Source organism: Larus michahellis, chromosome 24 (assembly GCF_964199755.1).
Source record: "Larus michahellis chromosome 24, bLarMic1.1, whole genome shotgun sequence".
NCBI classification, from domain to species: Eukaryota; Metazoa; Chordata; class Aves; order Charadriiformes; family Laridae; genus Larus; species Larus michahellis.
In genome coordinates this window covers 3,978,062-4,000,352 of record NC_133919.1, presented here as the reverse complement: position 1 = coordinate 4,000,352, position 22,291 = coordinate 3,978,062, and the positions used below count along the sequence as shown (strand labels likewise).

The 22,291-nt window shown below is 66.2% G+C and overlaps 3 protein-coding genes across 4 annotated transcripts; 2 read left to right on the top strand and 1 right to left on the bottom strand.

Moving 5' to 3' along the window:
- Positions 1-180: 180 nt before the first annotated feature.
- On the top strand, positions 181-8,592 carry UBE2Q1 (ubiquitin conjugating enzyme E2 Q1). Its single transcript, XM_074566276.1, has 13 exons — positions 181-559; positions 1,679-1,783; positions 2,096-2,200; positions 2,560-2,610; positions 4,692-4,832; positions 5,405-5,489; positions 5,955-6,015; positions 6,565-6,655; positions 6,754-6,812; positions 7,113-7,161; positions 7,401-7,496; positions 7,668-7,734; positions 8,166-8,592. Exons 1-13 carry the CDS (start codon positions 275-277, stop codon positions 8,195-8,197), a joined length of 1,227 nt encoding a protein of 408 aa, XP_074422377.1. The 5' UTR covers positions 181-274; the 3' UTR covers positions 8,198-8,592.
- Positions 8,593-11,567: 2,975 nt separating this feature from the next.
- Positions 11,568-16,451, top strand: SHE (Src homology 2 domain containing E). Its single transcript, XM_074566274.1, has 6 exons — positions 11,568-12,619; positions 13,303-13,429; positions 14,248-14,556; positions 15,031-15,181; positions 15,320-15,439; positions 15,894-16,451. The coding sequence occupies exons 1-6, from the start codon at positions 12,224-12,226 to the stop codon at positions 16,078-16,080; spliced, it is 1,290 nt and encodes a 429-aa protein (XP_074422375.1). The 5' UTR covers positions 11,568-12,223; the 3' UTR covers positions 16,081-16,451.
- A 1,689-nt stretch (positions 16,452-18,140) lies between these two features.
- Positions 18,141-22,164, bottom strand: IL6R (interleukin 6 receptor). 2 transcript variants are annotated; one of them, XM_074566252.1, is made up of 10 exons: positions 20,836-21,352; positions 20,348-20,599; positions 20,139-20,262; positions 19,823-20,007; positions 19,567-19,727; positions 19,325-19,469; positions 19,201-19,244; positions 18,989-19,067; positions 18,790-18,898; positions 18,141-18,695 (listed from the first exon to the last, which is right to left on the bottom strand). In XM_074566252.1, the coding sequence occupies exons 1-10, from the start codon at positions 21,161-21,163 to the stop codon at positions 18,515-18,517; spliced, it is 1,608 nt and encodes a 535-aa protein (XP_074422353.1). In that variant the 5' UTR covers positions 21,164-21,352; the 3' UTR covers positions 18,141-18,514. The 2 variants fall into 2 exon arrangements, with proteins under 2 accessions (XP_074422353.1, XP_074422354.1); XM_074566253.1 differs by lacking the exon at positions 20,836-21,352 and adding an exon at positions 22,016-22,164 and having other exon boundaries at positions 18,143-18,695.
- Positions 22,165-22,291: the final 127 nt, after the last annotated feature.

The window sequence follows — 22,291 nt, the reverse complement described above, 5'->3', positions numbered from 1 at the left end:
GACCCCCCCTCGACAGGGGAGGGGCGAGCCCCGCCCCTTCACGGTCCGCGGCACCGCCCCCCCCTCCTGCCGCCGCCGTGGCGTCACTTCCGGCTCTGCGGCGCCCCGCCCGGTTGGCGAGGGCTTGTTCCGGCGGCTCTGGCCCCGCCCCTTCCGCCGTCGGCGGGAGGGGTCACTTCCGGAGAGCGGGGCCGTCCCGCCGCCATCTTGGGCCGGCTCCGGGGGGCTGCGGCGGCGGCGGCGGCGGCGGCGGAGCGGGTCCCTCCATGGGAAGATGCAGCGGGCGGGGGCGGAGGAGGCGGCGGGGGCGCAGGCGGCGGCGGGGGGGCCCGGGCGGAGCGGGGCCGAGGTGGCGGCGGCCCCCGCCGGGCGGCTCCTGAGGCGGGAGCTGCGGCTGCTCGAGTCCATCTTCCACCGGGGCCACGAGCGGTTCCGCATCGGCAGCGCCTGCCCCGACGAGATCAGCTGCGAGTTCGTCCCGGGGGCCGGGGCCCGCGCCGGGGCCTCCGCCTCCCGGGGGCCGCCGCCGGGGCCCGTCCGCATCCACTGCAACATCACGGTGAGGCCCGGGGGAGGACGGGGACACCGGCTCGGTGCGATGGGCCCCGGCTGCGGGGGCGGCCCTGGGACTGAGAGGCCCCCCCTCTCCCCGGCTCCGGGAGTGCCCGCCCTTGGGCAACCGCGGCCCGGCCTTGGGGCGAGCTGGGCCCGGGGCCGGCTGCGGGGAGCCGGGGGGAGCTGCCTCCGGCCACCCCCCTCCCGGTGCCCGTGTGAGCGGGGTGCTCGGACTGTGCGGGGCTCCCCTCACCGGGAAGCGTCTCCCAGCAGAACAAACCCGGGAGCTTCACTCTGGAGGGAGAAGGGGGGAGCTGGCTGGTCACCCTGGGGGTACGGGGGGTGCCCCTTCCTCCCCTGTGCACCCTCTGTGCCTCCCCCGGGGGAGGGTTTGGGGGGGTCACAGGTGGCCCTGAGCAGCAACACCCCAATGTTGGGCCCTTTGCCTCCGCTCTGGCTCATCCTCACCTGGGTTTTAGGGGGCCCCTGGTTCTGGGTGGCTTCGCAGCGAGGTGCGGGTCCCACCTCGCGTTGCAAGGCACAGCCGATGTTGCGGCTCCAGGCAAGGAGCAGCGGAGCACAGAAAGCCCCTGGCGTGGACTCTGTCCGGGATTCTCCAGAGGGGCAATTCGGAAACGGTGTTTGAGGCTGTCAGGGGCTTTGGCCTGGATTAAAGGCGTTTGCTTGGTCTCTGGCCCTGATTCTTCTCCAGCGCTTCTGGTGCAGAGCTGGCAAGGCGAGAGGCCCGTGGGCCAGTGTGAAATGCCCTTGGTGTCCTGCCTTAACTGCTTTCCGGTGACCAAAGGGGTGGCCAAAACGTCACCACTTTCTCTGTTACCCCCAGCTCCCCCAGGCCGGGGGGAAGTGGCACAGAGCTGAGCCAGACCAGCGCTGTTGGAGCAGGGGTTTGGTTTGCCCTCGGCCCCAGGGTTACTCTGGAGGGTGGATACAGTGGCTCACAGGCCGTTTTGCTGATCTCTGCACTCTGGAGGCATCCGTTTGCAGGAGACACGGCGCTGCAGCTCCCTGTCCTGCCTGACCCGCTGCTCTGTTCCCCGCTGGCTGTGTCAGTGGGATGGAGGCAGTTGCAACGGCTCAAACGTCATGTTCTCCTTCTCCCCAGGAGGCTTATCCAGCTGTTCCCCCGATATGGTCTGTGGAGTCGGACGATCCGAACCTGGCAGCTATCCTGGAGAGGCTGGTGGAAGTCAGGAAAGGAAATACACTGGTGAGAGCCTGCTGCCTGGGGAGAGGGGAGGCCAGAGGCTGGCTGCTTCGGGAAAGTAAAATCCCTGCCGCCATCCGAGGCGGGGAGCGTGTCTGGCCTCATAAGGGTTCAGTAAGTTCGGGATGAGCAGCTCTGACTTGTCGCGAGTTTGATGCTGGGGTGTGATTTCCCCCCTTGTGTCTGCTGCTGCGTGGAGAAGGAGTGAGTGGCCGCTCGGCCTTCGCTCGCTTGTTGCAGCGCTGGGGACGGCTGAGGCTTAGCGTGGCGAGTGGGTCTCTGCACTTCTCTGACACTTGTCTGCTCTCCCGACAGCTTCTGCAGCACCTGAAGCGAATAATCTCTGACCTGTGCAAACTCTACAACCTCCCCCAACATCCAGATGTTGAAATGTTGGACCAGCCTCTGCCGGCAGAACCGGTGAGTGACTCGGGTGGGGACTTTGTAAGCTCATAAAACGAGTTCCCTGGAGTTCGCTTTAGAGGCTGAGGCTTCCTAACCCCTGAAGGAGGAACGCAGCAGGGGAGGCGTTGATCTCCTCTCAACACCTGGGATGGATTCCTGCCCAGGGTGATGCCAGGCTGCTCTGTTGGCCCTCGGTGCTGTTTAGTTGCTCTGGTGTAGTTTCCTGTAAAGGTTCTTGGCTTCACTCTGTTTTTAACTTGGTTCTGCGTGTAAATCCCTGTTTAACCTTGCCTTCAAGTGTCTGGGAAGGCCGGAGAGCATTGCTTCAGGATGCTGGTGGTGCAGTCTTCATCTCTGTCCTTTTGTCCCTGCAGAGCACACAGGAAGAGGTGTCCTCTGAAGAGGAAGATGAAGAAATGCCAGAGGTAAGTGCCGCCTCGCTGTATGAGGAAGTGTGCTGGAGAGCAGAGCACAGGGAGATACCCGCTGAAAGGTGCGAGGGCACAGGGATCGTGTCTGGGAGGAGCCCGTGGAGTCCAGACAGGGAAGAGTCTGACTCGAAGACTAGATTGTTCTCAGCATTTTGCTGCTGGGGACCCAGGTCCTGAGCCACCGATAGGAGCAATGTGTTCACAAACCGCAGCTGCAGCAGCTGAGAGGCGTAGCCGTGGCCTCCAAAGCTGTGCAGACGAGCTGAGAGCGGGGCCCCTTGGACAACTTCTCTCTCAGATCACGCTGCTGTGCTCTGGAGCCTGAAGTTTACTCGCAAGCGATGGGATTTCCAGGTTGCCGTTGCTGGCGGGGAAATCACGCCGTGAAAACGGGAGTCCCACAGAGAGGATTAGGTAGGATGGCTGAGTGTGCGAGCGAGCTAATTGGCAGGAGTGACAGAGGAAGCCATACTTCACTGCAGGCTGAGAATATCATGCTGCAAAACCCACAAGCTTCGGTTGTTTGGTTTGCGGTTTAGAGATCTCTAGAAGTGGGTGGAATAATCTTCAATCTCCATGGTGACGTTTAGCGATGCCTCGCACACTTCTCCTGGGGTGTGAGAGTCACGGGCACCGAGTCAGCAGCTCCGCAGAACCTGGGGGCAGGTCACTTAGCAGCAGCATGCCTGGCAGTTGTTGGGGTTTTAGCCAAGTTAACAGCTTGCTAAATCAAGGCCGGCCTTTGCTAGGGTCCTGGGGGAAAATGAGGAGGCTTAAACTGGTACCGGCATAACCTCGCTTGTCTGCAGACTTGCTCCTTCCTGGCAAATTTGTGATGCGTGAGTCTGCACGCTCCTGTGGCCTGGAAAAGAAATCCCTGGGAACCGAGCGTTCCCCCTCGTGCTTTCTGCTAACACCCTGTGTCGCTGAGCAGGGACAACGCTCTTGCTTAGGGCAAAGGTTTCTTGCTGAGCGGCTGGATTTGTTGGGCTGTGTCGGAAGAGCAGAGCCGTGCCCTGGTGCGGAGATGCATTATGCGGGTTAATCCACTCGAGGGATTTTCTAGGAGGATCTGTTTTCCCGTGTGACGGGCTAAAAATGTCAGAGCCCTTCCAAAAATGCTGCTCATCCAGAATAGCAGCAGTAGATAGCCTGGAGAGGCCGAAGTAAACACTTGTTCAAAGGGTTTAATAGCAGCGCTGGAGCTGTGAGTACCCACAGCCATTTGCAGGCAGCTCCCATGGTGAACACTGTGCACGGGGAGAGACCTCTGTGGTGGCCCCTGATTGCTGCAACGGGTTTTTACTGGTTATTAACACTGGGGTCTTGCACATGTCAGCCTGGTGAGCGTTGTGGAGAGGGCTGAGGGGCAGAGCCTCCGCTGGGGTTAGGGAGAGCACTGGGGATGTGCTGCGTGGTGAAGAGCTGAGCTGGTCTACAAAGAGCCTCCAGGCACGCTGTGAAACCTCACCTCCTTTTGAGGGGAAATTGTCCCGCGCTACTGAATCTTGTCTGTGAGGGTCTCCTCTTCTTGTGCCGCTGGCGACCTGTGTTCACGCTGGGTTTGTGGTGGTGAGGGGGGAGCAGCGCGGCCCAGCAGCACTGCACCGAGTGTCTGCGCCTTTGTTCCAGCTCTCCAGAAACGTGACACGGGGCTGCTTGAGCCACGTGCCTGCTGAGATGCAGCGTCCTTCAGTTACGTGGGGCTCGTTCAGGAGCACGCGTAAGGTTAATGGCTAATTATGAACATGCGTGAGACTTGGCAGGGAAGAATCCAGCCAACAAAGAGCTTGTATGAGCCCAATTTGATTCTGGAAAGAGAATTGTGCCGCTCTGCCTGCTGGCTTTGTCACGGGAGGGTGGCAGGGGCCCAGGGCCCAAAACTTTGTCACGGAGCTTGCCCAGGCCTTGTGTCTGCCACCCGCTTTGTGCTTGGGATCAGAGCTTGGGACTTCCCTGGTGAGGGAGAGTTGCACCGGGAACCCTTCCTGGTTCAGGGCAGCCTCTGTTTGCAGTACTGGGAGCAGCGGGGAGCGAAGGCGCGTCTCCTACTGACTCTCCTCCCCCCTTCCCAGGACACTGAGGACTTGGACCACTATGAAATGAAAGAGGAAGAGCCGGCAGATGGGAAGAAGACAGAGGATGAAGGCATTGGGAAGGAAAACCTGGCCATTTTAGAGAAAATAAAAAAGAACCAGAGGCAAGATTACTTAAATGTACGTGTCGCCTGGCGGGCAGGCGGGTTGGGGAAGCAGAGGGAGCCAAGGGCGAGAGCGATGGAGGCACCTGCTAGCCCTAAAGCAAAGGGGCCGTCTCTGGCCAAAGGTACAGCGGTGGCTCTCAGGGGCTGGCCCAGCTGATGCAGAGGAGCCTGTGAACTGCCTCTGCGGCTCGGGGAAGTAAGTGTGGGCCGCAGGTGTCCCCGAGGCGTCAGCACTACGCAGGGCAGCCTTCCTGCAGTGAGATCTGGGGTTGCCCTCTGCTCCCTGGAGCTGCACCTCGCTTCGGGCCGTGGGGGTGGCTGGTGGGCTGCGCTTTAATACTCCGGGGCTGAGATTCTTACTCAGTTGAGAGGGCACGGGGGCCTGGAGCTGCACAGCCTGGGGTGGCATATGTGGGGCAAGGGAAGTTGCTGTAGGGGAGAAGGGGAAGACAAAGGCGAGGGGCACGGTAAGGTCCGGTTTAGAGGCCGGACGGGAGCTCTAGCTTGGGTGTCGGCTTCGTAGAGCAACGGCCGTGGTGGGTGCAGTGTAACAATGCAACTTCCCTCCTCCCAAATTCCTCGTAGGGTGCAGTGTCTGGGTCTGTGCAGGCCACCGACCGGCTAATGAAGGAGCTCAGGGATATTTACCGATCACCAAGTTTCAAGGGCGGTAAGTACTGCGGGGAGCTCCAGGGAGGGGGGCTGCTGCCCTGCTGTTCATGCCGGGGTTTTCCGCATCATTCTGGGTGGCACCTGATGGGCCTTAGAGCTCTTCTGCTCAGCTCGGCTGAGAAGGTCTCCGGCCTTTGGTTGTTGCGGCTCTGTCAAGAGGAAGCAAAACTGTCGTACTGTCTCTGATCCCCGCCGGCGCTGGATGGAAGCGAGGAGTGCGCTGTGGGTGGGAGGATTATGCGGCTTTGAGGGTGATGGTGCTGCTACCCCTTTCCTGAGCCCAAGGCCTTGGGAAAGAGCAGTCGTCGGAAAAACTGCTGCCCTCAGGACGGTCCCTCTGGATAAATGCCGCTTTTGGGGGGGTTCTGTGTCAGGCTGAAGTGGTGCTGCAGGGTCGAGGGGGTTTGAAATCTTCCCTGTTCAGCCTCCCCCCGCGGTGACGCGCCTCTTCTCTGCCTTGCAGGATACTATGCAGTTGAACTAGTGAACGACAGCCTGTACGATTGGAACGTCAAACTCCTGAAGTAGGTGGCATAGCTTGGGATCATGCGACTGGGGTGGATTTTGGTGGTGGGACCAGAACGTCCCTGTGAGGCAGACAGAGGGGAAGTGAGCAGGGCAGGGGAGCGCCAGGCAGGCCTTGGGTTAGCCTCTCTCAGGCAGCTTGCTTGCTGTCTCCACATCAGAAAGGAGGTGCCACATCTTCAGAGAAAGATGAGATAATCTGAGGGCTCTGCAAGTCTGTCTGCTGTTCCTAGAGTCCTGGAAGAGTTGCATCAGGCAAAACCCCGAGCTTTCACACCCTCCAGCCACCACTGCTGCCTTTCCCATGGGCCGGGCAGTCTTTATTTTTAAGCTGGCAGCATGCAAAAAGGGTGTGATGGTCTTCTCTGCAAACCGGGAGCAGAATGCCGACAGCCCGTGCTGTCGTTCCCCTCTGGGTGAGAACCTGAGGGCCCACGTGGCGGCCCGGTTGTGCAGGTACGGTAGCTCCGGGGTTCGGTGGCGGTGAGCGCGGCTGACGTGAGGTGCATGACCTTGGCTCTGACCCTCCGGCGTTTCCCCTTCGGCAGGGTTGACGAGGATAGCGCTTTGCACAATGATCTCCAGATCCTCAAAGAGAAAGAAGGAACAGATTTCATCCTCCTAAACTTCTCCTTTAAAGTAAGGCTTCCCGTACCTCCACCTCCTCAAGGTACGCCTGCCGCAGTGGGCTGTCAGAGATGTTTCTCAGCGGCTTTGCTTCCCTTCTCTTCTTCCAGGATAACTTCCCTTTTGATCCACCGTTTGTAAGGGTCGTGTCCCCGGTGCTGTCAGGGGGGTAAGTAGCTGTTTGTCTGTCTCTGCTCGCCGAGGTCTCCGGCGTTGCTTCCTGCAGCAGTTTTCACTCGGAGGGAGTTTATCCAGGGCTGCGCAGTCCCGTAATCTCCTGATGGGAGTTTGTAGTAGCTCTCCCGGGAAGCACAGACAGGGGTGGTGGATTATTTTTTTTTTTAATTTATTTTTGTTTGGTGTATTTTTTCCGTCTGAGATCTCTGAGAAAAGCGTTTGTCTCCGGAGCAGCGGGTGGGGTGAGGCTGTGTCTGTCTCTGACGTAACTTTGCCCGATTCCTTCCCCAAGGTATGTTCTAGGTGGCGGTGCCATCTGCATGGAGCTACTTACAAAACAGGTGGGTACCGGCCGCTACGCGGGGCTCGAAGGCTGCCAGCGTGGTCGTTTTAGCCCGCCATGCTTTGTATTCCTGCTGCTGGGGGCCTGCGGGCAGCAGAATCCTGGCTGGCAGCTGCCTGGCGTGGCTTTGCGATGCCTGCGTCGGGCTCGGGGAGGCTCTTCGCTGTGGGGTAGTGCAGCCCCCCGGGCGGGGGTCCTGTCGGCGCCGCCCTCACTGCGTTTTCCTGTGTCCCGCAGGGCTGGAGCAGCGCGTACTCCATCGAGTCGGTGATCATGCAGATCAGCGCGACTCTGGTGAAAGGGAAAGCGCGAGTACAATTTGGAGCCAATAAGGTGGGGCCCGGTCAGCGCGAGAGAACCTGAGGGAGCGGTTGGTGGGGGGATGGAGGCAGATGGGGGGCGACAGCCGGCTCTGTGGCGGCGCGGTTCGCGTAGGGAGGGCGTGTGGGGTGGCTCGCACCGGGTTCCGGCCGGCCCTGACGGTCACCCTGGCTTCCCTTGCAGAATCAGTACAGCCTGACAAGAGCGCAGCAGTCCTACAAGTCCCTGGTTCAGATCCACGAGAAAAATGGTAAGTGCCGAGGGAGGGCGCCTGCCTTTCCCCCTGCTGCTCCGGGCTGCCCTAGGCCGAGCGTCCGGATGCGCCGCTTGAGTCTTCTCCTGCCCCAAGTGCAGAGATTACCTGGAGCGAGACGGCAGTGAGCAATAGCAGCCGCTGTCTTAACGCAGAGCGTGGGGCTGCGGCGCCTCTCTGCCCTTCCCCGCCGCCCGCCTTGGCCAGGGCTGAGCTCCTTCGGCTCTAACTAGAGACAGCGCGGCATCGTTGGGTGGTGTCGGGAAGTAACCCGGAGAAAAAGCCTCCCGGTAATCCGGGAGACGTGGCCCTTCTCGAAGTGGCGCTCGGCATGCTGGCGCTGCCGCTTTTCCAGCTGTGCGTTTCCAGGCGTGGATTTGCGTTCCGCCCGCAGCTCCGTCCCTCACGGCTCTCTCTTCTCCTTCCAGGCTGGTACACACCGCCCAAGGAGGACGGCTAGCGCGGATGCTGTGGGACCAAGCTGATTATCTTCTGGATGCTCTACTTGGATCTTAACGATGCCTCTCGGCTTTCTCCCAGGATGTAATAGCTCTGCCTGTTGCAGGACAATAATGGCTGTTTAAAAACTCTAAATAAAACTGTTTAAGCAGTTGGACTGATCTGAAACACTTGCTGGACCCTTGCTAGCAGGCATTCTTGTTAAAACAAACTTTTGAGCCTCTTGTATCGCTGGAAACTTTCGACTCTACTCCAGTCTAGAGCGTCCTCCTTACCTATGCTATGGATTTAATTTATTTTCTTATTTCATGTACACTGCTTTTTTTTGTTACAGTGTATGATGGATGTGTATGGAAAATGTATCTTTGGAGAAAAATTACAGTTTGTTAATTTGAAGATGCTGGTCTGACTATTTTTTTTTTAATTGTTTTTTTTTTTTTTTTTCCCCCCCCTTCTCCCCCAGTGGACGGTACCCTGCGCCGGCAGCAGCGGGGAGCAAACCCCTTTGCGGCGGCCGTGCCACGCTGCAGCTCTGGCCCCGGCCTTCCCGTGGGCGCTGGATGGAGCTGAGGGGGCCGCACTGGAGGTGGGGACATGGGAATGGCCCAGACCTCTTGGGCTTGGCTGCAAAGCCCCCGGAGAAGCCCTGCGGAAGGTCTGGAACAGCTGCTGTGGAAGAAGGAAACCCTTTTTTTTTTTTTTTTTTTTTTTTTTTTGGCAGCAAGGGAGCAGGGCTTCCGTCCCCTTCTCCCCCAGAGCAAGAAGAGACTTTTCTTTCTATAAACTGCAAACTTAACGCCTCTGGATGCGGAGAGGAGAGGATCTGCACGGCTTTCCCGTGTCCTGCTGTGGATGAGGTGCACCCCGGGGCTGCCAGCCCTCGCCCCCGGCTTCTCCACGTCCCGTCCTGCCAAGCAGTAAGAGATGAGCGGAGGCTCAGCCGTGCCAAACCCGGAGCTGTAGCCCTTTGCCCGTCTCTCCCCACCCGCGGAAGGGGAAGGCACCTCTAAGGGCTGCGCTGTGGATGGAAGCTGCCGAAGGAAGGGGAGCGCGGGCGGTGCTGCGTGCGATCGCCGCTCTCATCCCAGCCCAGGACTCGCTCCGGCAGCAAGTGGCCTGCTTCTGCGGGGCTTTATTTTCTTCTTCTTCCTCAAGCCATCGTTCCTGCTCGCCTCAGTGCTGCAGGGCTGAGGCCGAGGCCTTGTTGCCGTCGTGTCCTGTCGCTTCAGTCCCTGTTCTTTGCTCGGATTCTCCTGCTCGGTCCTGAGGCTGCAGGGAAGGAGATTTGGGTGTTGGAGCTCCTCTAACGTCTGGCGCTGTGTCCTCGGCTGGAGGGCATAGCTGACTCACGGGTGTCAAAGCTGGACCATCAGTATTAATTCACTGTGTTTGAATAAAAGTTATTAGAAAATCAAAGGGCCTCAGAAGTCCGTTATCTCTGCCAGCAGCTGTTCCCCTCTTTAGGCATTGTCCTGCTCCAAGCCTTGGAAGAGAAAGATGCTGTAGGAGAGGGATTACTGATGCTGCAGGAGCGGCTCCAGCCTCGGCCAGGGGCTATTTTGAAGCGCGGGGCTGAAGGACCGGAGGATTTGCCTTGCTGAGGAGCCAGCCCTGCCCTGTGCTCTGCTCCTCTGCCCCGACCAGCACCTGGGGGGGCGCTGAGCCCTCCCCAGCCCTGCCCCCGGCTCTTCAGCACAATTAACACCGAGGAACCTGCTGGGGAGGGGGCTGAAGCTGCTTTAATTAAGGTTTAAAACGCTTGTGGTGTTGCAACAGCAATGGGGTTGGGGTTGGCTGGGAGAACCAAATCCCAGCGCTTTTCCGGGCCGGGATGAGCAGGAGGGTCCCTGCAGGAGCCTCCACTGTTCGGATGCCGACCTGGGGGGTGTGGAGGCTGGAAGCGCGGCAGGAACAGCCCGCGCTGGCGTCTGGCAGGCGCCCGCTTCTCCCGTCTGTTCTCACCCGCCTGAGCGTCGGGATCCATCCCGCTCCCAGCCGGGCTCAGCGCCCGTCACCACCGCGCTGGCTCGGCTCTTGTTTTGGCTTCTCGGGGAAGGAGGCGCTGGGTGCCATCTGTCACCGCTCCCACAGCCTTCCCCTGCGGGAGCCGGCAGGGGACGGGGAGAGCCTTCCCAAAGGAGACGCGTGGATGGCGCGGCGCCGGGAACAGCCACCACAGCACAAAGCCACCGAGACGGTGCCGCCTGTCTGTCCGTCCTGCTGTTGAGGTCCCTGGGAAGATTAAAAGGAGATTTAAATCTGCCAAGGGAAGAAAATGAACCGGCACCTTTCACTCAGCTAGCACCCACGTTTACCGGCGGAGGCACCGAGTTTTTCTTGGCCTCGAGAAAGCGAAGCTGAAGCCGGCCAAGATCCCAGCACCAGTTCGGGCGCCAGCCTAGCAGCGGCGCCTCGGCACCGCGAGGAGCATCCTGCCCGGCAGCGCCGTCGAGGAAATCGCCACCACTTCCGACGGCGCTGCCGGTGACCCCGCGCTGCTGCTCGAGGCGCCCCGGCACCTCCCTGCACCCCGTGGGGGGGCACAGTGCTGGGGACCAGCCCTATCTGCCAGGTCAGGGTCTGTCCTCCCAGCGCCCCCCCACAGCAGCAGGACCCCCCAGTGGCCCTTGGGGACATTCTCCAGCCCCTGCAAACAGGAGGAGCCCCATGTGCTGCCCAGAATCGGGGACTTGGCGGGGGGGGGAACACATCTTTACCTGCAAAACCATCCCTTTCTATTGTGCTGTTGCAAACAGGTTGGTGAGGGCCCCCTTCCCCCCCGCCGGCACCCCACAGCCCCACAGGAAGCCAAATCGCTGGGCTCAGCCGATGTTTTCTGGCAAGGTCTGGGTACAACCAGCAGAAGTAGGTCTCTGCCGGTGTGGTGTGAACCACAGCGGTGGCACCAAACACAACCCGCGCCGTGTCCTCGCCCCGGTGCAGGGGCCGGGGCGGGGGGGGCTGTGCATGGGCGGTGGGGCCCGTACGCAGATGAAGGGCGATGCAGAGGGTCTTGTGCCGGGGGGGGTGTGTGGTCTGTGCATAAGGGTCCGTGTGCGGGGGCTGCCTGTGGGGTCCGTGTGCGGGGTCAAGCCCCCTTGTCCCACCTGCCGGGCCGGGGCCTGAGGTCTCCGAGCCCCAGCGGGTCGGGACCCCCCCGCCCCCCCCCGCCTCTGCCCCACCGCTCTCGGGGGGACCGCGGATCCCCCGGCAGCCGCCGGATGGAGATCCCGACCCGGGGAGGACGGGGCCGGGGCTCCCCGAGGCCGCCGGGGCCGGGGGCCGCCCGCCCGGCCGGTGCCGCGCCGTCCCCCGGGGCCGCCCCCTCCGGATCTGGGCGGGGAGCGCCGGCCCCGCCGCCCCCTCCGGCCCCTCCGGCTCCGTCCCGTCCCGTCCCGTCCCGCCGCCGCCGCATGGGGCCCCCCGGGCCGGCCTGACCCCCCCCCTGCAGCCCCGCCGCCCCCGGAGACGGGCCCCGCCGAGGAGCCGCGACGGGACCCCCGGCTGCCCGGCCCCAGCCGGACCCCCCGGAGCACGGAGAGACCCCCCCGGGCCCCTTCCCCGGGGGCAGAGGACCCTCGGAGCCGCCCCGGGGCTGCCCCGGCCGGACCCACCGGACGCCCGGCGAGACCCCTCGACTCGTCCCATCGCTGGAGCTGAGACACCGGCCCCCCCCGGGACCCTTCCCCGGGGCCAGGGACCCTTCCCCGGGGCCAGGGACCCCCGGGGAGACGCGGTCACCTCCCCGGGACGTGGGAACCGGCACCCCTGGGGACCCGCCAGCCGTCCCCGCGGGGACGAAGGACGCCTGGAGCCCCCTGCCCGCGCCGGGGGCGAAGGCCCCGGCCCCCCTGCCCGTATCCCCCCTCCCGGGCTGGCCCCCGGCCGCCGAGGGTCCCGCTCCCAGGGCTGGGGGGAGCCGGGCTGCCCCGTGCCCCCCGGCTGAGCCGGCCCTGAGCCGGCAGGGCGGCCGTGGGGCGTCGAGGAGCCCCGGGGGGGCCGCGGCACCCTGCCCCTCCCCAGCCCCATGGCGGCCAAGTGGTTCAAGGAGTTTCCCTCCAACCTGAAGACGGTTTCGGAGAGGGCTCGGCCGGGCAGCGGTAGCCTGGGCAAGAGCCGCAAGAATTCGGCCGCCGAGTTGGGGGGCTGCCGGGCCGGCCCGGGGGGTGGCAAGGAGGGGGGTGGCCGGCTGTCGCGGGACAACCTGCAGGGTCTGCTCCAGGCCGCCACCGGGAAGATGCGGAAGAACTCGCGAGTGGAGGGGGTTACGCCCGAGGGACCCCCCAAATCCTGCGGCACCTACATCAACCGCCTCATCAAGGTGGAGGCTCATGAGAAGAACGGGAAGGGCTACCCGGCCCCCCCGCCCGCCGGCCTGCCTGCCCCCGAGCAGGACAAGGGCAAGACCCCCAAGACGGAGACGGTAAGGGGGGACTGGGAGGACTGGGAGGGGGGGAGCGTGCCGCACTGACAGCTTTAACCGCTTTGGGCTCCGGCTCATTAGCCCGGCTAACCCCGGCCTTTCATCGCGCCCGGCTCTGCCGTCTTCAAATCCCGTTCAAAGCTCCCTTCATCCCGACCGCCCTTCATCACCGCTCTGGGTGGTGGTGGGGGGAGCGCTCGCTGGGCCCCCCCCCCCCCCCCCCCAACACTGCGTCCCACCGTGTCCCATCCCACCCTGACCCCGGCACTCTGCCGCTGGTTAAACAACGGCTGACGTAAAGCTTTTCTGGGAAGCCGGACTTTCGCCCCACACAGCCCCGGGGTGGCTGGGAGCCAGTCGCGGGGGGGGGGTGGGGGTATGTTTGGTGTCACCTGAAAAGATCCCCGACCCACCCCCACCCCCCCACCTGGCTTCTCCCCACCGCTGGGGTGCGTAGGGATGGGTGCTGCCCCCACCCAAAGGTGCCACCCGCTGCATCCTCGTGAGGTGGTGGCGTGGCCCCATCCACCCCAGATGAGTTGCCGTTTCCCTCCCAGGGACCACACCATCCCCAGCCTGCCTCTGCGCCGGTGTCATCCCCGCCACCCCCCCCTCCCATTCCACCACCCCCGGTGGGACCCCCGGCAGCCCCCTGAGGCCGGCGGTGCCCGTCCCTTCCCCAGGTCATCATCCTGGAGGACTACGCCGACCCCTACGACGCCAAGCGCACCAAGGGGCAGCGGGAGGCCGAGCGCCTGGGGGAGAACGACGGCTACATGGAGCCCTACGACGCCCAGCAGATGATCACAGGTACGTGCCGCCCCGGTGCCGCGGTGGCGCGGCTGGCACCGCTCCCCCGGCCGGGAGCACGCGGCCGCCCTCGGAGCCGCCCGGCGCGGGAGGCTCCGGGAACAGGAAAACCGCTCGCCGCTTCCTGCGGCTGCGCGGGGCCAGATAAGGAGCGGGCGCGAGGCCGGACGCTGACCCTGTGCCCGCCAGCCCCTCGCCCGGTGCCACGACCCGCCGCCATCGCCCCGCGGGTGCGTGGGGACAGTGCAAAGCCCTCGATGCCACCCAGCTGTCCCGGGGTGGTTGTGGGGTGTGTGGGGGGATACAGCACACCCCCGAGGGTCCCCCCCGCGGCCGTGCCCCCCAAGCAGCGACCCCCTGGCCGGCGCGGCGGCCGCCCAGCTGGCCAGAACAACAGGAACTGACTCGGCCGGAAGCTGGAAATAAAAGATTTGCTGCTGATGGTTTTTTTCCGTGCGGGGCAGCCCGGGCTGTTTGGCGGAGCCTGGCGCCGTGGGGCGAAGTGGGGGGCCGGGGTGTGTGTGTGTGGGGCCTAAACCCCCCGGGGTGGCCTCCTGTGGGGGCTGAGCTCCAGCGTGGGGTGTCGCATCCTGCCCCACCGGCGTGGGTCCGTGCCCGGCCCTGGGGCTGTGACAGCCGCCCAGGCGCCACGAGAATGGGCCCCATCCTGCTCCGGTTCCTCCCAAGCCTGTTCCCAATGGGGTGTCCCCGCTATGGGGCAGGGGGTCCCCGGCGCTCATCCCTCCCCAAGGGCAGGCGGTGGGATGTCAGGGGGACGCGCAGCCCTCTCCCTCACCCCTCATCCCTCTTCCCTGCAGAAATCCGCCGTCGGGGCTCCAAGGACCCCCTGGTCAAAGCCATCCTGCTGCTGGACGGCCCTGGCGAGCCCGGGGAGGGGGGCGGCAAGCCGGAGGCGGCCAAGTGGCCGGGAGGCAAAGAAGCGGTGGGGAAGGGTCCCCAGCTCTACGACACCCCCTATGAGCCCGGGGAAGGGGTGGCCGGGGGGACCCCGGAGCGCAGGGCGAGGGCTGGGGACGGGCGACTGCCCGAGAACGACGAGCGCCCGGCGGGCGAGTACGAGCAGCCCTGGGAGTGGAAGAAGGAGCAGATCGTCAAAGCGCTGTCAGGTAGGGACGGGGACACGGATGGGGACGGGGACACGGATGGGGACGGGGACACGGATGGGGATGGGGACAGACGTTAGTAAGGCCTGAAGTGCGAGGGCAAGGCGGGGGAATGGTTTTTGAACTAAAAGATGGTGGATTTAGATTAGATCTAAGGAAGAAATTTGTCGTGCTGAGGGCGGTGAGCCCCTGGCCCAGGTTGCCCAGAGAAGCTGTGGCTGCCCCATCCCTGGAGGGGTTCAAGGCCAGGTCGGACGGGGCTTGGAGCCACCTGGGCTGGTGGGAGGTGGCCCTGAGCGTGGCAAGGGGTTGGACTAGATGGGGATGGGGACGGGAATGGGGATGGGGATAGGACAGGGGAGGGGGACAATGATGGGGACAGGTGCCGAGGCTGGGGACAGGGACGCATGGAGGGGACTTTGGGGGCTCACGTCTCGTCCCATTCCCACCCCCCCCCACCCCCACCCCCACCCCCAGTCCAGTTCGAGGGCTCGGAGCGTCCCAAGGAGGAGGCGCCGCGGCAGCACCTGCGCCAGAAGAGCTGGACCCCCAAGATGCTGAAGCCGGCGGGCGCCGAGCCCGGCGAGGGGGAGCGGGTGGACCCTGCCCTGGCACTGGAGAAGCAGCCGTGAGTCGCCAGGCTGAGCCGCGTGCGGCAGCCGGGGGGGGGGGGAAATGGGGGTGGGGGTGTGTGTGTGTGGGGGGGGTGTCTGGGGCTTTGCCACCTCTCAGTGTCCCCCCGGTGTCGTCCCCCCCCCCCTCGCAGCTGGTACCACGGGGCCATCACGCGGGCCGAGGCCGAGAGCCGGCTGCAGGCGTGCCGGGAGGCCGGCTACCTGGTGCGCACCAGCGAGACCGGCAGCGGCAAGTACTCCATCGCGCTCAAGTGAGTGGCCACAGAGCTGGGGGGGGGGATGTCCCAGCGCGTGGTGATGGTGGGGGGGTCCCACCCTGGAGGGAAGCCGCAGCAGGAGCCCCACCAGGTTGTTTGTGCCCTGATGGGTGGGAGCATCCAGGTCCTTGGGGGGTGGGGGGGTGGGGAGTGGCACCCCCCAACCCCATGGGGGGACCCAGGCATCCTGGCGCGGTGCTGGGGCCGTGGGGTGGGGGGGGGGGGTGGACGGGGCGGCGCGTCCCCCTCCCCGGCGCATTGTCGGGAGCGCCGGTGGCGTTTCCTTCCTGAGGAAGCGGAGCCCCTGGAGCCGAAACAATCGGAGCGGGACGGGAACAAACAGGGGTGGATGCGGCCCTGGCCGCGGGGCGGGTGGGCGCCCGGGGACGGGGTGGGGGGGTGGGGGGCTGGCGGCACCGCTGACGCCCCCCCCCACCCACCCACCCAGGACCAGCCAGGGCTGCGTCCACATCATCGTGGCCCAGACCAAGGACAACAAGTACACGCTCAGCCAGGCCAGCGGCGTCTTCGCCAGCGTCCCCGAGGTCGTGCACTACTACTCCACCGAGAAGCTGCCCTTCAAGGGGGCCGAGCACATGGCCCTGCTGCACCCCGTCCACTGCAAGCTGCATTAGCCCCCACTGATGCCCCCCCCGACAACTGGCCCGTGACCCCCCCCAACCCCAGGGCATGGGGCAGGGTCCGGCCTCGGCCATCGCCACGTGCTGCGGGGAAGGGTCCGGCGGAGGAACCCCCCCCACCCGGCCCTCGGTGGCGTCCCCAGCCCTGCGGGGACCCCGCTCTTGCCTGGTGGCCGCTGGCCCGCCGCTGGACTCCGGCAGGGCTGCGGCCGCCCTTTGTGCCGGGACGGATCCTGCCCACCCTGTGCCGGAGCCGACCCACGGCGGGGCCACCTCTGGGGCAAGGCAGGGCCGGGGCGGGGGCGGGGGGTGTCACAGCAAGATTGGGATGTGTAACGAAGTAGTAAAATAAACTTGTTGGCTGAGGGGAGGTGGGTGGTCCTGGGGGGCTGCAGGGGGGATGGGGGGGAGGTGTCTGGAAGTTATGGCGCTGGGGGCTGTGATGGGGATTGGGGGGGGGGCCTGTAAGGGACAGGGCTGGGGGCTGTGATGGGGAAGGGATTGAGGGGGGGTCTGGAGGGACGGGGCTTGGGGCTGTGATGGGGATGGGGGGGTTCTGGAAGGGATGGGGCTGGTGGCTGGGTTGGGGAAGGGATTGGAGGGGGTCTGGAAGGGACGGCACTGGGGGCTGCAATGGGGCTGGGGGGGGTCTGGAAGGGACAGGGCTGGGGGCTGCAATGGGGAAGGGATTGGGGGGGTCTGGAAGGGCTGGGGGCTGCAATGGGGAAGGGATTGGGGGTGTCTGGAAGGGACAGCACTGGGGGCTGCAATGGGGCTGGGGGGGGTCTGGAAGGGACAGGGCTGGGGGCTGGGATGGGGAAGCGATTTGGGGGGGGGGGGGTCTGGAAGGGCTGGGGGGCCGTAGTGGGGTTGGGGGTGCTGGGACAGGCGGGTGCCCGGGGTGGGGGTGCTGCCAGGGGTGCAGTGAGTCACCCAGCCCCTTCCCTGCCCAGTGCCGTGGGGGGGCCACAGCGCTGCCCGAAACCGGGGCAGCTTTTTGGGGTCAGGGGGACCATGAGGGCTGACCCCAGGATCCGGCCCCTCGCCCCTTCCGCCCCCGAGGGGTCACCGACCTTCTCGGGAGGGTGGAAACGGGTGACTCAAACCCCGGTCTCGTGCCAGGCGGAGCCACCCCGGTTTCGGGGGGCAGGGGTACGGGGCTCCCCCCACCCGCACATCTGCATCCTGCCAGGCTTTTTATAGAGCGGGGCCGGCCGGGACGGGGGGAACGCGGCGTCCCCAGGGAGCCCGGGCACCCGCTCCCCTCGCCCTGCGGTTTCCTGCCCGGGTGCAGCTGCAGCTCCCGGGGGCCTTGCACAACCCAGCGTGGCATGGCCGGGGGGGGACGGGACACTCATTGGCACGGGGGCCACAGCCCCGGGGGGGAGCATGGCATGGGGTGTGTGGCACGGGGGGGGGGCATGGCCTGGGGTACCTGGCATGGGGGTAGGTGGCATGGGAGGGGAGGGACACGGCACAGCATGGGGTGCATGGCCTGGGGGCGCGGGGGGGGGGCACAGCATGGTGTGCAGAGCCTGGGGTACATGGCATGGGGTATGTGGCATGGGGGGGGGGCGCACAGCATGGGGTGCAGAGCCTGGGAGGCACTCGGTGGCATGGGGAGGCATGGCCTGGGGTACGTGGCAGGGGGTACATGTCATGGCTGGGGGGGGGACAGAGCATGGGGTGCAGAGCCTGGGGTACATGGCATGGGGTATGTGGCATGGGGGGGGGGGGCACAGCATGGTGTGCAGAGCCTGGGAGGCACTCGGTGACATGGGGGGGACACACAGCCTGGGGTACAGGGCCTGGTCAGGGGGCAGAGCGAGCTGCACGGACTTGGGGGGGGGGGGGGGGCACAGCCCAGCCTCACCCCCCGCCCACCCCCTGGAGTCACTCCCCAGGGAGGGCGGCTGCAGCGACCCCTCCATAACGCCCCCCCACCCCCCCAAAGCACCCACTCCGTTACAAATCCGAGGCATTTATTGCCACGTTTCCCCGACACGGTGGGGGGGATGGGGCTGATCCAGCCAGGCCCCCCCCCCCCCCCACCCCCCCGGCCCCGACACCCGCGGCACTGCGGGAGCTACGCCCTTCCCCGAGGGACCCTCAAAACCTGGCCCCGCGGGCAGAGCCCGGCCCCGCTCCCACGCTCCGGCCCGGCCGAGGAGCTCCCAGCGCCTTCACCCCCGGCCACCCCGGCTTGGCCGCGGCCCCAGAGCTGGCCCCCCCTCCCGGGACCCATGTTGGAGGGCCCCCCCTCCCCCGGCCGGTTCTCCATAGGGGTGAGTTTTGGCACCCCCCGGATAGGGGGGCGGGGAGGCTGCTCTCAGGGCTCCATCCCAGCCCCGGGACCCCCCCCACCCCGCCAGGGTCAGGGACCCCCCCGCCTGACCCGCAGGCGCCAGCAAGTGTGTCCAGCCCTTGGCTACTGCCCTGAGAAGAAATAGTCCAAGTTGGTGACGTGGAGAGCCCCGGGGGCCGGGGACGAGAGCAGGGGGGTGTCACTGAGCGGGGGGCTGGGGGGGCTCAAGGGCACCAGCACGTGCTGCCCCTCGCCCTCCAGCTTGGCACCGCGCCGCCGGCCCGTCTGCCAAGTCTGCCTGTACCTGCGGAGGGGAGAGCAAGTCCCGGGTCAGGGGGGGCAGGTGGAGCCCCCCCCCCCGCCCCGCCGCGGTGTGTCCCCCAGCCCCGGGCGCTCACCTCACCATGATGCCCACGAAGAGGGCGATGCCCAGCAGCAGGCTCCCCCCGGCCACCAGGAAGGCGTAGGGGGACGCCATGGAGCGGGCGCTGGCTTCCACGACAGCCCCTGCGGCAGAGGGGGGGAGACGGGTTTTGTGGGGACGAGGGACGTAGGGGTCCCGGCCCCTCCACGGCCAACCCAGGGCCCCCTCCTCACCACCAGCGTCATCAGCAGCATCTTCCATGAAGAGCTCAGGGGGGAGCGTCACCCAGTAGGTGCCATCCTCCACGGGGAACTGCAAGAGAAGGCAGAGGGGTGCAATGGGACAGGGCAGCCCCCCCGGCCCTGGTGGCCCCTTGTCCCACACAGGGACACGAGGCCCAGCCAGCAGCGCGTCGTGTCCCCCCGTGGCTGAGGCCGAGTCCCACCTGCGAGCTGAAGAGCGCCATTTCAGAGGTGAGGTCCCTGGGGTCTGCAAGGCGAGGGGAGAGCGTGAGGCTGGGGGTCCCCGGGCTGAGCCCCCAGCCTCGGGGCCACATGTCCCCCTCCTACCTGTCCAGGGGGTGCCCACTGCCTCCCGGCTCCACTCGCTCCACGTGCCGTGGCCGAACTCCTCCTGTGCCCGCACTTGCACCACGTGCGGCGTCCCCCGCCAGGCGTCACGGATGTCCAGCCACGTCGTCACCACCTGGTCCACCTGGAGGGGACACGGGCAGCGTGGGCTGGGGGACAGCCTCGCCGGGGCGAGGGGACAGCCCCACGCTGGGGGAGACGCGGAGCAGGGGGGGTCTCACCTCCGTGAAGGTCTGGGCGGGCTCGGGACGGTAGCGGACCTGGAAGTGGAGCCAGTAGAAGCGGGGGTCCCAGGAGGAGGGGTAGGACCAGTTGACCCGCAGCCGCTGCGGCGACTTCTCCACCGCCTCCACCGTCACGTTGAGGGGGGGGTCGGGCTTCACTGCCAGGGAAAGAAGCGGGGCAGGGGGGGGTCAGGGCCCGGCACTGGGCCACACGGCCAGCCCCCGCCCCCGGCAGGAGGGGAGCAGCACTCACGGATGCTGCTGAGGGTGATGATCCTGTCCTCGCCGGCCGAGCCGCCGGCACCGTTGCTGACGCAGGTGGACACCACGAGGGGTTTGGTGTCGTCGACGCCGGGCGGCACCTTCACCCGGCAAACAAACTTCCGCGCCTTGGAGAAGTAGCGGCACCGCTGCCCCGTGGCGTTCTCAGCCGCGAACCTGCGGGGACGCGGCTCGTCCGGGGCTGTGGCACACACCGGGCACGGGGCAAGGGTCCGTGGGGAGGGACGGTCCCCCGCCCCCTGTGCCGTGGGGTCCCGGCCCCAGGTAGGTACCGGGAGGGCGCTCACCTCCGCTTCACCCAGAGCATCGCCCGCGTCCCTGGGGACGGCTTCACCCGCTGCGGCCACTCGCACAGGACGTCTTTGTCGTGGCTCCGCCGGTAGCAGGAGACGCGGGGGGTTTCGGGGGGCTCTGCAAGGCAGGGAGGCGCTGGGGGACGGGGGGCGCCAGACCGGGTGATGCCCCGAGGGAAGCCCCCGCCCCGGCGCGGACCCACCTTCCACCAGCAGCCGCAGGGAGCGCAGCGGGCGACCCCCCACGGAGCAGCTGTAGCGCCCCGAGTCCTCGTAGCGCAGGCGCCGCAGGAGCAGCGCGTTGCCCTCCGCCAGCCGCCGGTTGCGGCCCCCCAGCGCCGCCGCCCCCCGCTCCTCCACCTGCCAGGACACGGTGACGTTCGCCGGCTCCTCGTCCCAGCAGGTCAGCGTGACGTTCGCTCCCAGGCGTCCCAGCACTGTGTCCCGCGAGAGCCCTGCGGGGGGGACGAAAGGGGGGGTCAGGAGACGGAGACAAGACTCCACGGGCGTCCCCAGAGGAGGGGGACACCCCACCATCTGTTCCCGCATGCCCAGCGGCCACTCAGTGGCAATATTTGCAGGAGGCACCGAGCCGGAGTGAGCGGCAGCTCCTGCTGAGCCAGTGATTCCCCACCCAGGCAGGCGCCGGCCCCCCCCCGGCACATAGACCCCCCCTGGCACCGCCACCGACCGGCCACCGCAGCACCCAGCCAGGGTGCGAGAGGGGTCCGGTGGCGGGACACGGCCGGGCAGCGTTGGGAATGGCAAGTTAAGCGTGGGGAATGGCAAGTTGGGAGCGGGGCTCCGGGAAAGCCGCGGGCTGGGGGTCCCAGGGGGTCCGGGGACCTGGAGCCAGAGGGGTTAAGTGGCCGGGCTGGCCCGGTGGCACCGGGCCAGGCTGGGCTGGGGCCAGGGAGGCCACCGGGGGCAGCTCTCCCGGCTCCGGCTGCAAAGGTCAGCGGCCAGCCTGGACCTGCAGCTCCCATCGGCTCCCGCTGCCGGGAACGCACCCAGCACATGATATCCAGCGCCCAGCACCCACTCGGTACACAGTAACCAGTACCCAGCACCCAGCCAGCACCCGGTACGCGATAACCAGTACCCAGCACCCGCCCAGTATGCAATATCCAGTACCCAGTACACAATAACCAGTACCCAGTACACAATATCCAGTACCCAGTATCCAGTACCCAATAACCAGTACCCAGGGCACAATATCCAGTACTCACTCAGTACCCAGTAGACAACAACCAGCACCCGGCACCCAATATCCAGTGCCAGCCCCCGCTCTGTACCCAGTACCCAGCCAGCACCCAATATCCAGTACCAGCACCCAGTATACAACACCCAGCACCCAGTACCCACCCAGTAGCAGCACCCAGTACAAAATATCCAGCACCAGCCCCCACTCTACCCAGTAACCAGTAACCAACCAGCACCCGGCACAAAATATCCAGTACCAGCACCCGCTCTGTACCCAGTAACCAGTACCCAGCCAGCACCCAATATCCAGTACCAGCCCCCAGTACCCAACACCCAGCACCCAGCACCAGCCCCCACTCTACCCAGTAACCAGTACCCAGTAACCAGTACCCAGTACCCACCCAGCACCCAGTACAAAATATCCAGCAGCAGCCCCCAGCCCCAGTCCCCACCCGGGGTGCCCCGTACCCCCCCCCGCCCCTCTCCCCGGCCCCGGCGGAGCCCTCCCGGGGCGCTCGGGGAACCGTGTGTCCCGTCCCCCCCCGCGCGGGGCCCCGCTCCCGGCCGAGGCGCCGGAGCCGGGGCAGCTCCGCCGCCGGGGGGGTGGTGGCGGCTGTGGCCGGGGGGGATCCCGCCGCTCCCGCCCCCCCGGTGCCGGTGGCACTCACCGGCGGGGCCGCAGGGCCGCCCGGCGGCGGCGGCGAAGAGGAGGAGGAGGAGGAGGAGGAGGAGGAGGAGCGCGGCGGGGAGCGGCGGCCCCGCCATGCGCCCGGCCCCGGCCAGGAAAACATCGGCGCGGCCGGTGCCCGCGGTTGTGAAACCGGGACGGGGCGGGGGGGGGTGGGGGGGGCGGCTCCGCGGCGGCAGCACGTGCGCCCGGGCGGGGCGGGGCCGCCACGGGGGGAGGGGGGACACGAGCCTCCCCCCCCCCCCCCCGGGGTGTC

Excerpts from the sequence above, each read along its gene's own strand:
- UBE2Q1 (XM_074566276.1), top strand. The coding sequence starts at position 275 with ATGCAGCGGGCGGGGGCGGAGGAGGCGGCGGGGGCGCAGGCGGCGGCG. Across the intron at positions 4,833-5,404 it reads AGAGGCAAGATTACTTAAAT|GGTGCAGTGTCTGGGTCTGT; the intron begins GTACGTGTCGCC and ends AATTCCTCGTAG. Across the intron at positions 7,162-7,400 it reads TGGAGCTACTTACAAAACAG|GGCTGGAGCAGCGCGTACTC; the intron begins GTGGGTACCGGC and ends TGTGTCCCGCAG.
- IL6R (XM_074566252.1), bottom strand. The coding sequence starts at position 21,163 with ATGTGCTGGGTGCGTTCCCGGCAGCGGGAGCCGATGGGAGCTGCAGGT. Across the intron at positions 20,263-20,347 it reads CCTGCGGCTGCTGGTGGAAG|AGCCCCCCGAAACCCCCCGC; the intron begins GTGGGTCCGCGC and ends CCTGCCTTGCAG. Across the intron at positions 20,008-20,138 it reads ATGCTCTGGGTGAAGCGGAG|GTTCGCGGCTGAGAACGCCA; the intron begins GTGAGCGCCCTC and ends GCGTCCCCGCAG.
- SHE (XM_074566274.1), top strand. The coding sequence starts at position 12,224 with ATGGCGGCCAAGTGGTTCAAGGAGTTTCCCTCCAACCTGAAGACGGTT. Across the intron at positions 12,620-13,302 it reads AGACCCCCAAGACGGAGACG|GTCATCATCCTGGAGGACTA; the intron begins GTAAGGGGGGAC and ends TCCCTTCCCCAG. Across the intron at positions 13,430-14,247 it reads CGCCCAGCAGATGATCACAG|AAATCCGCCGTCGGGGCTCC; the intron begins GTACGTGCCGCC and ends TCTTCCCTGCAG.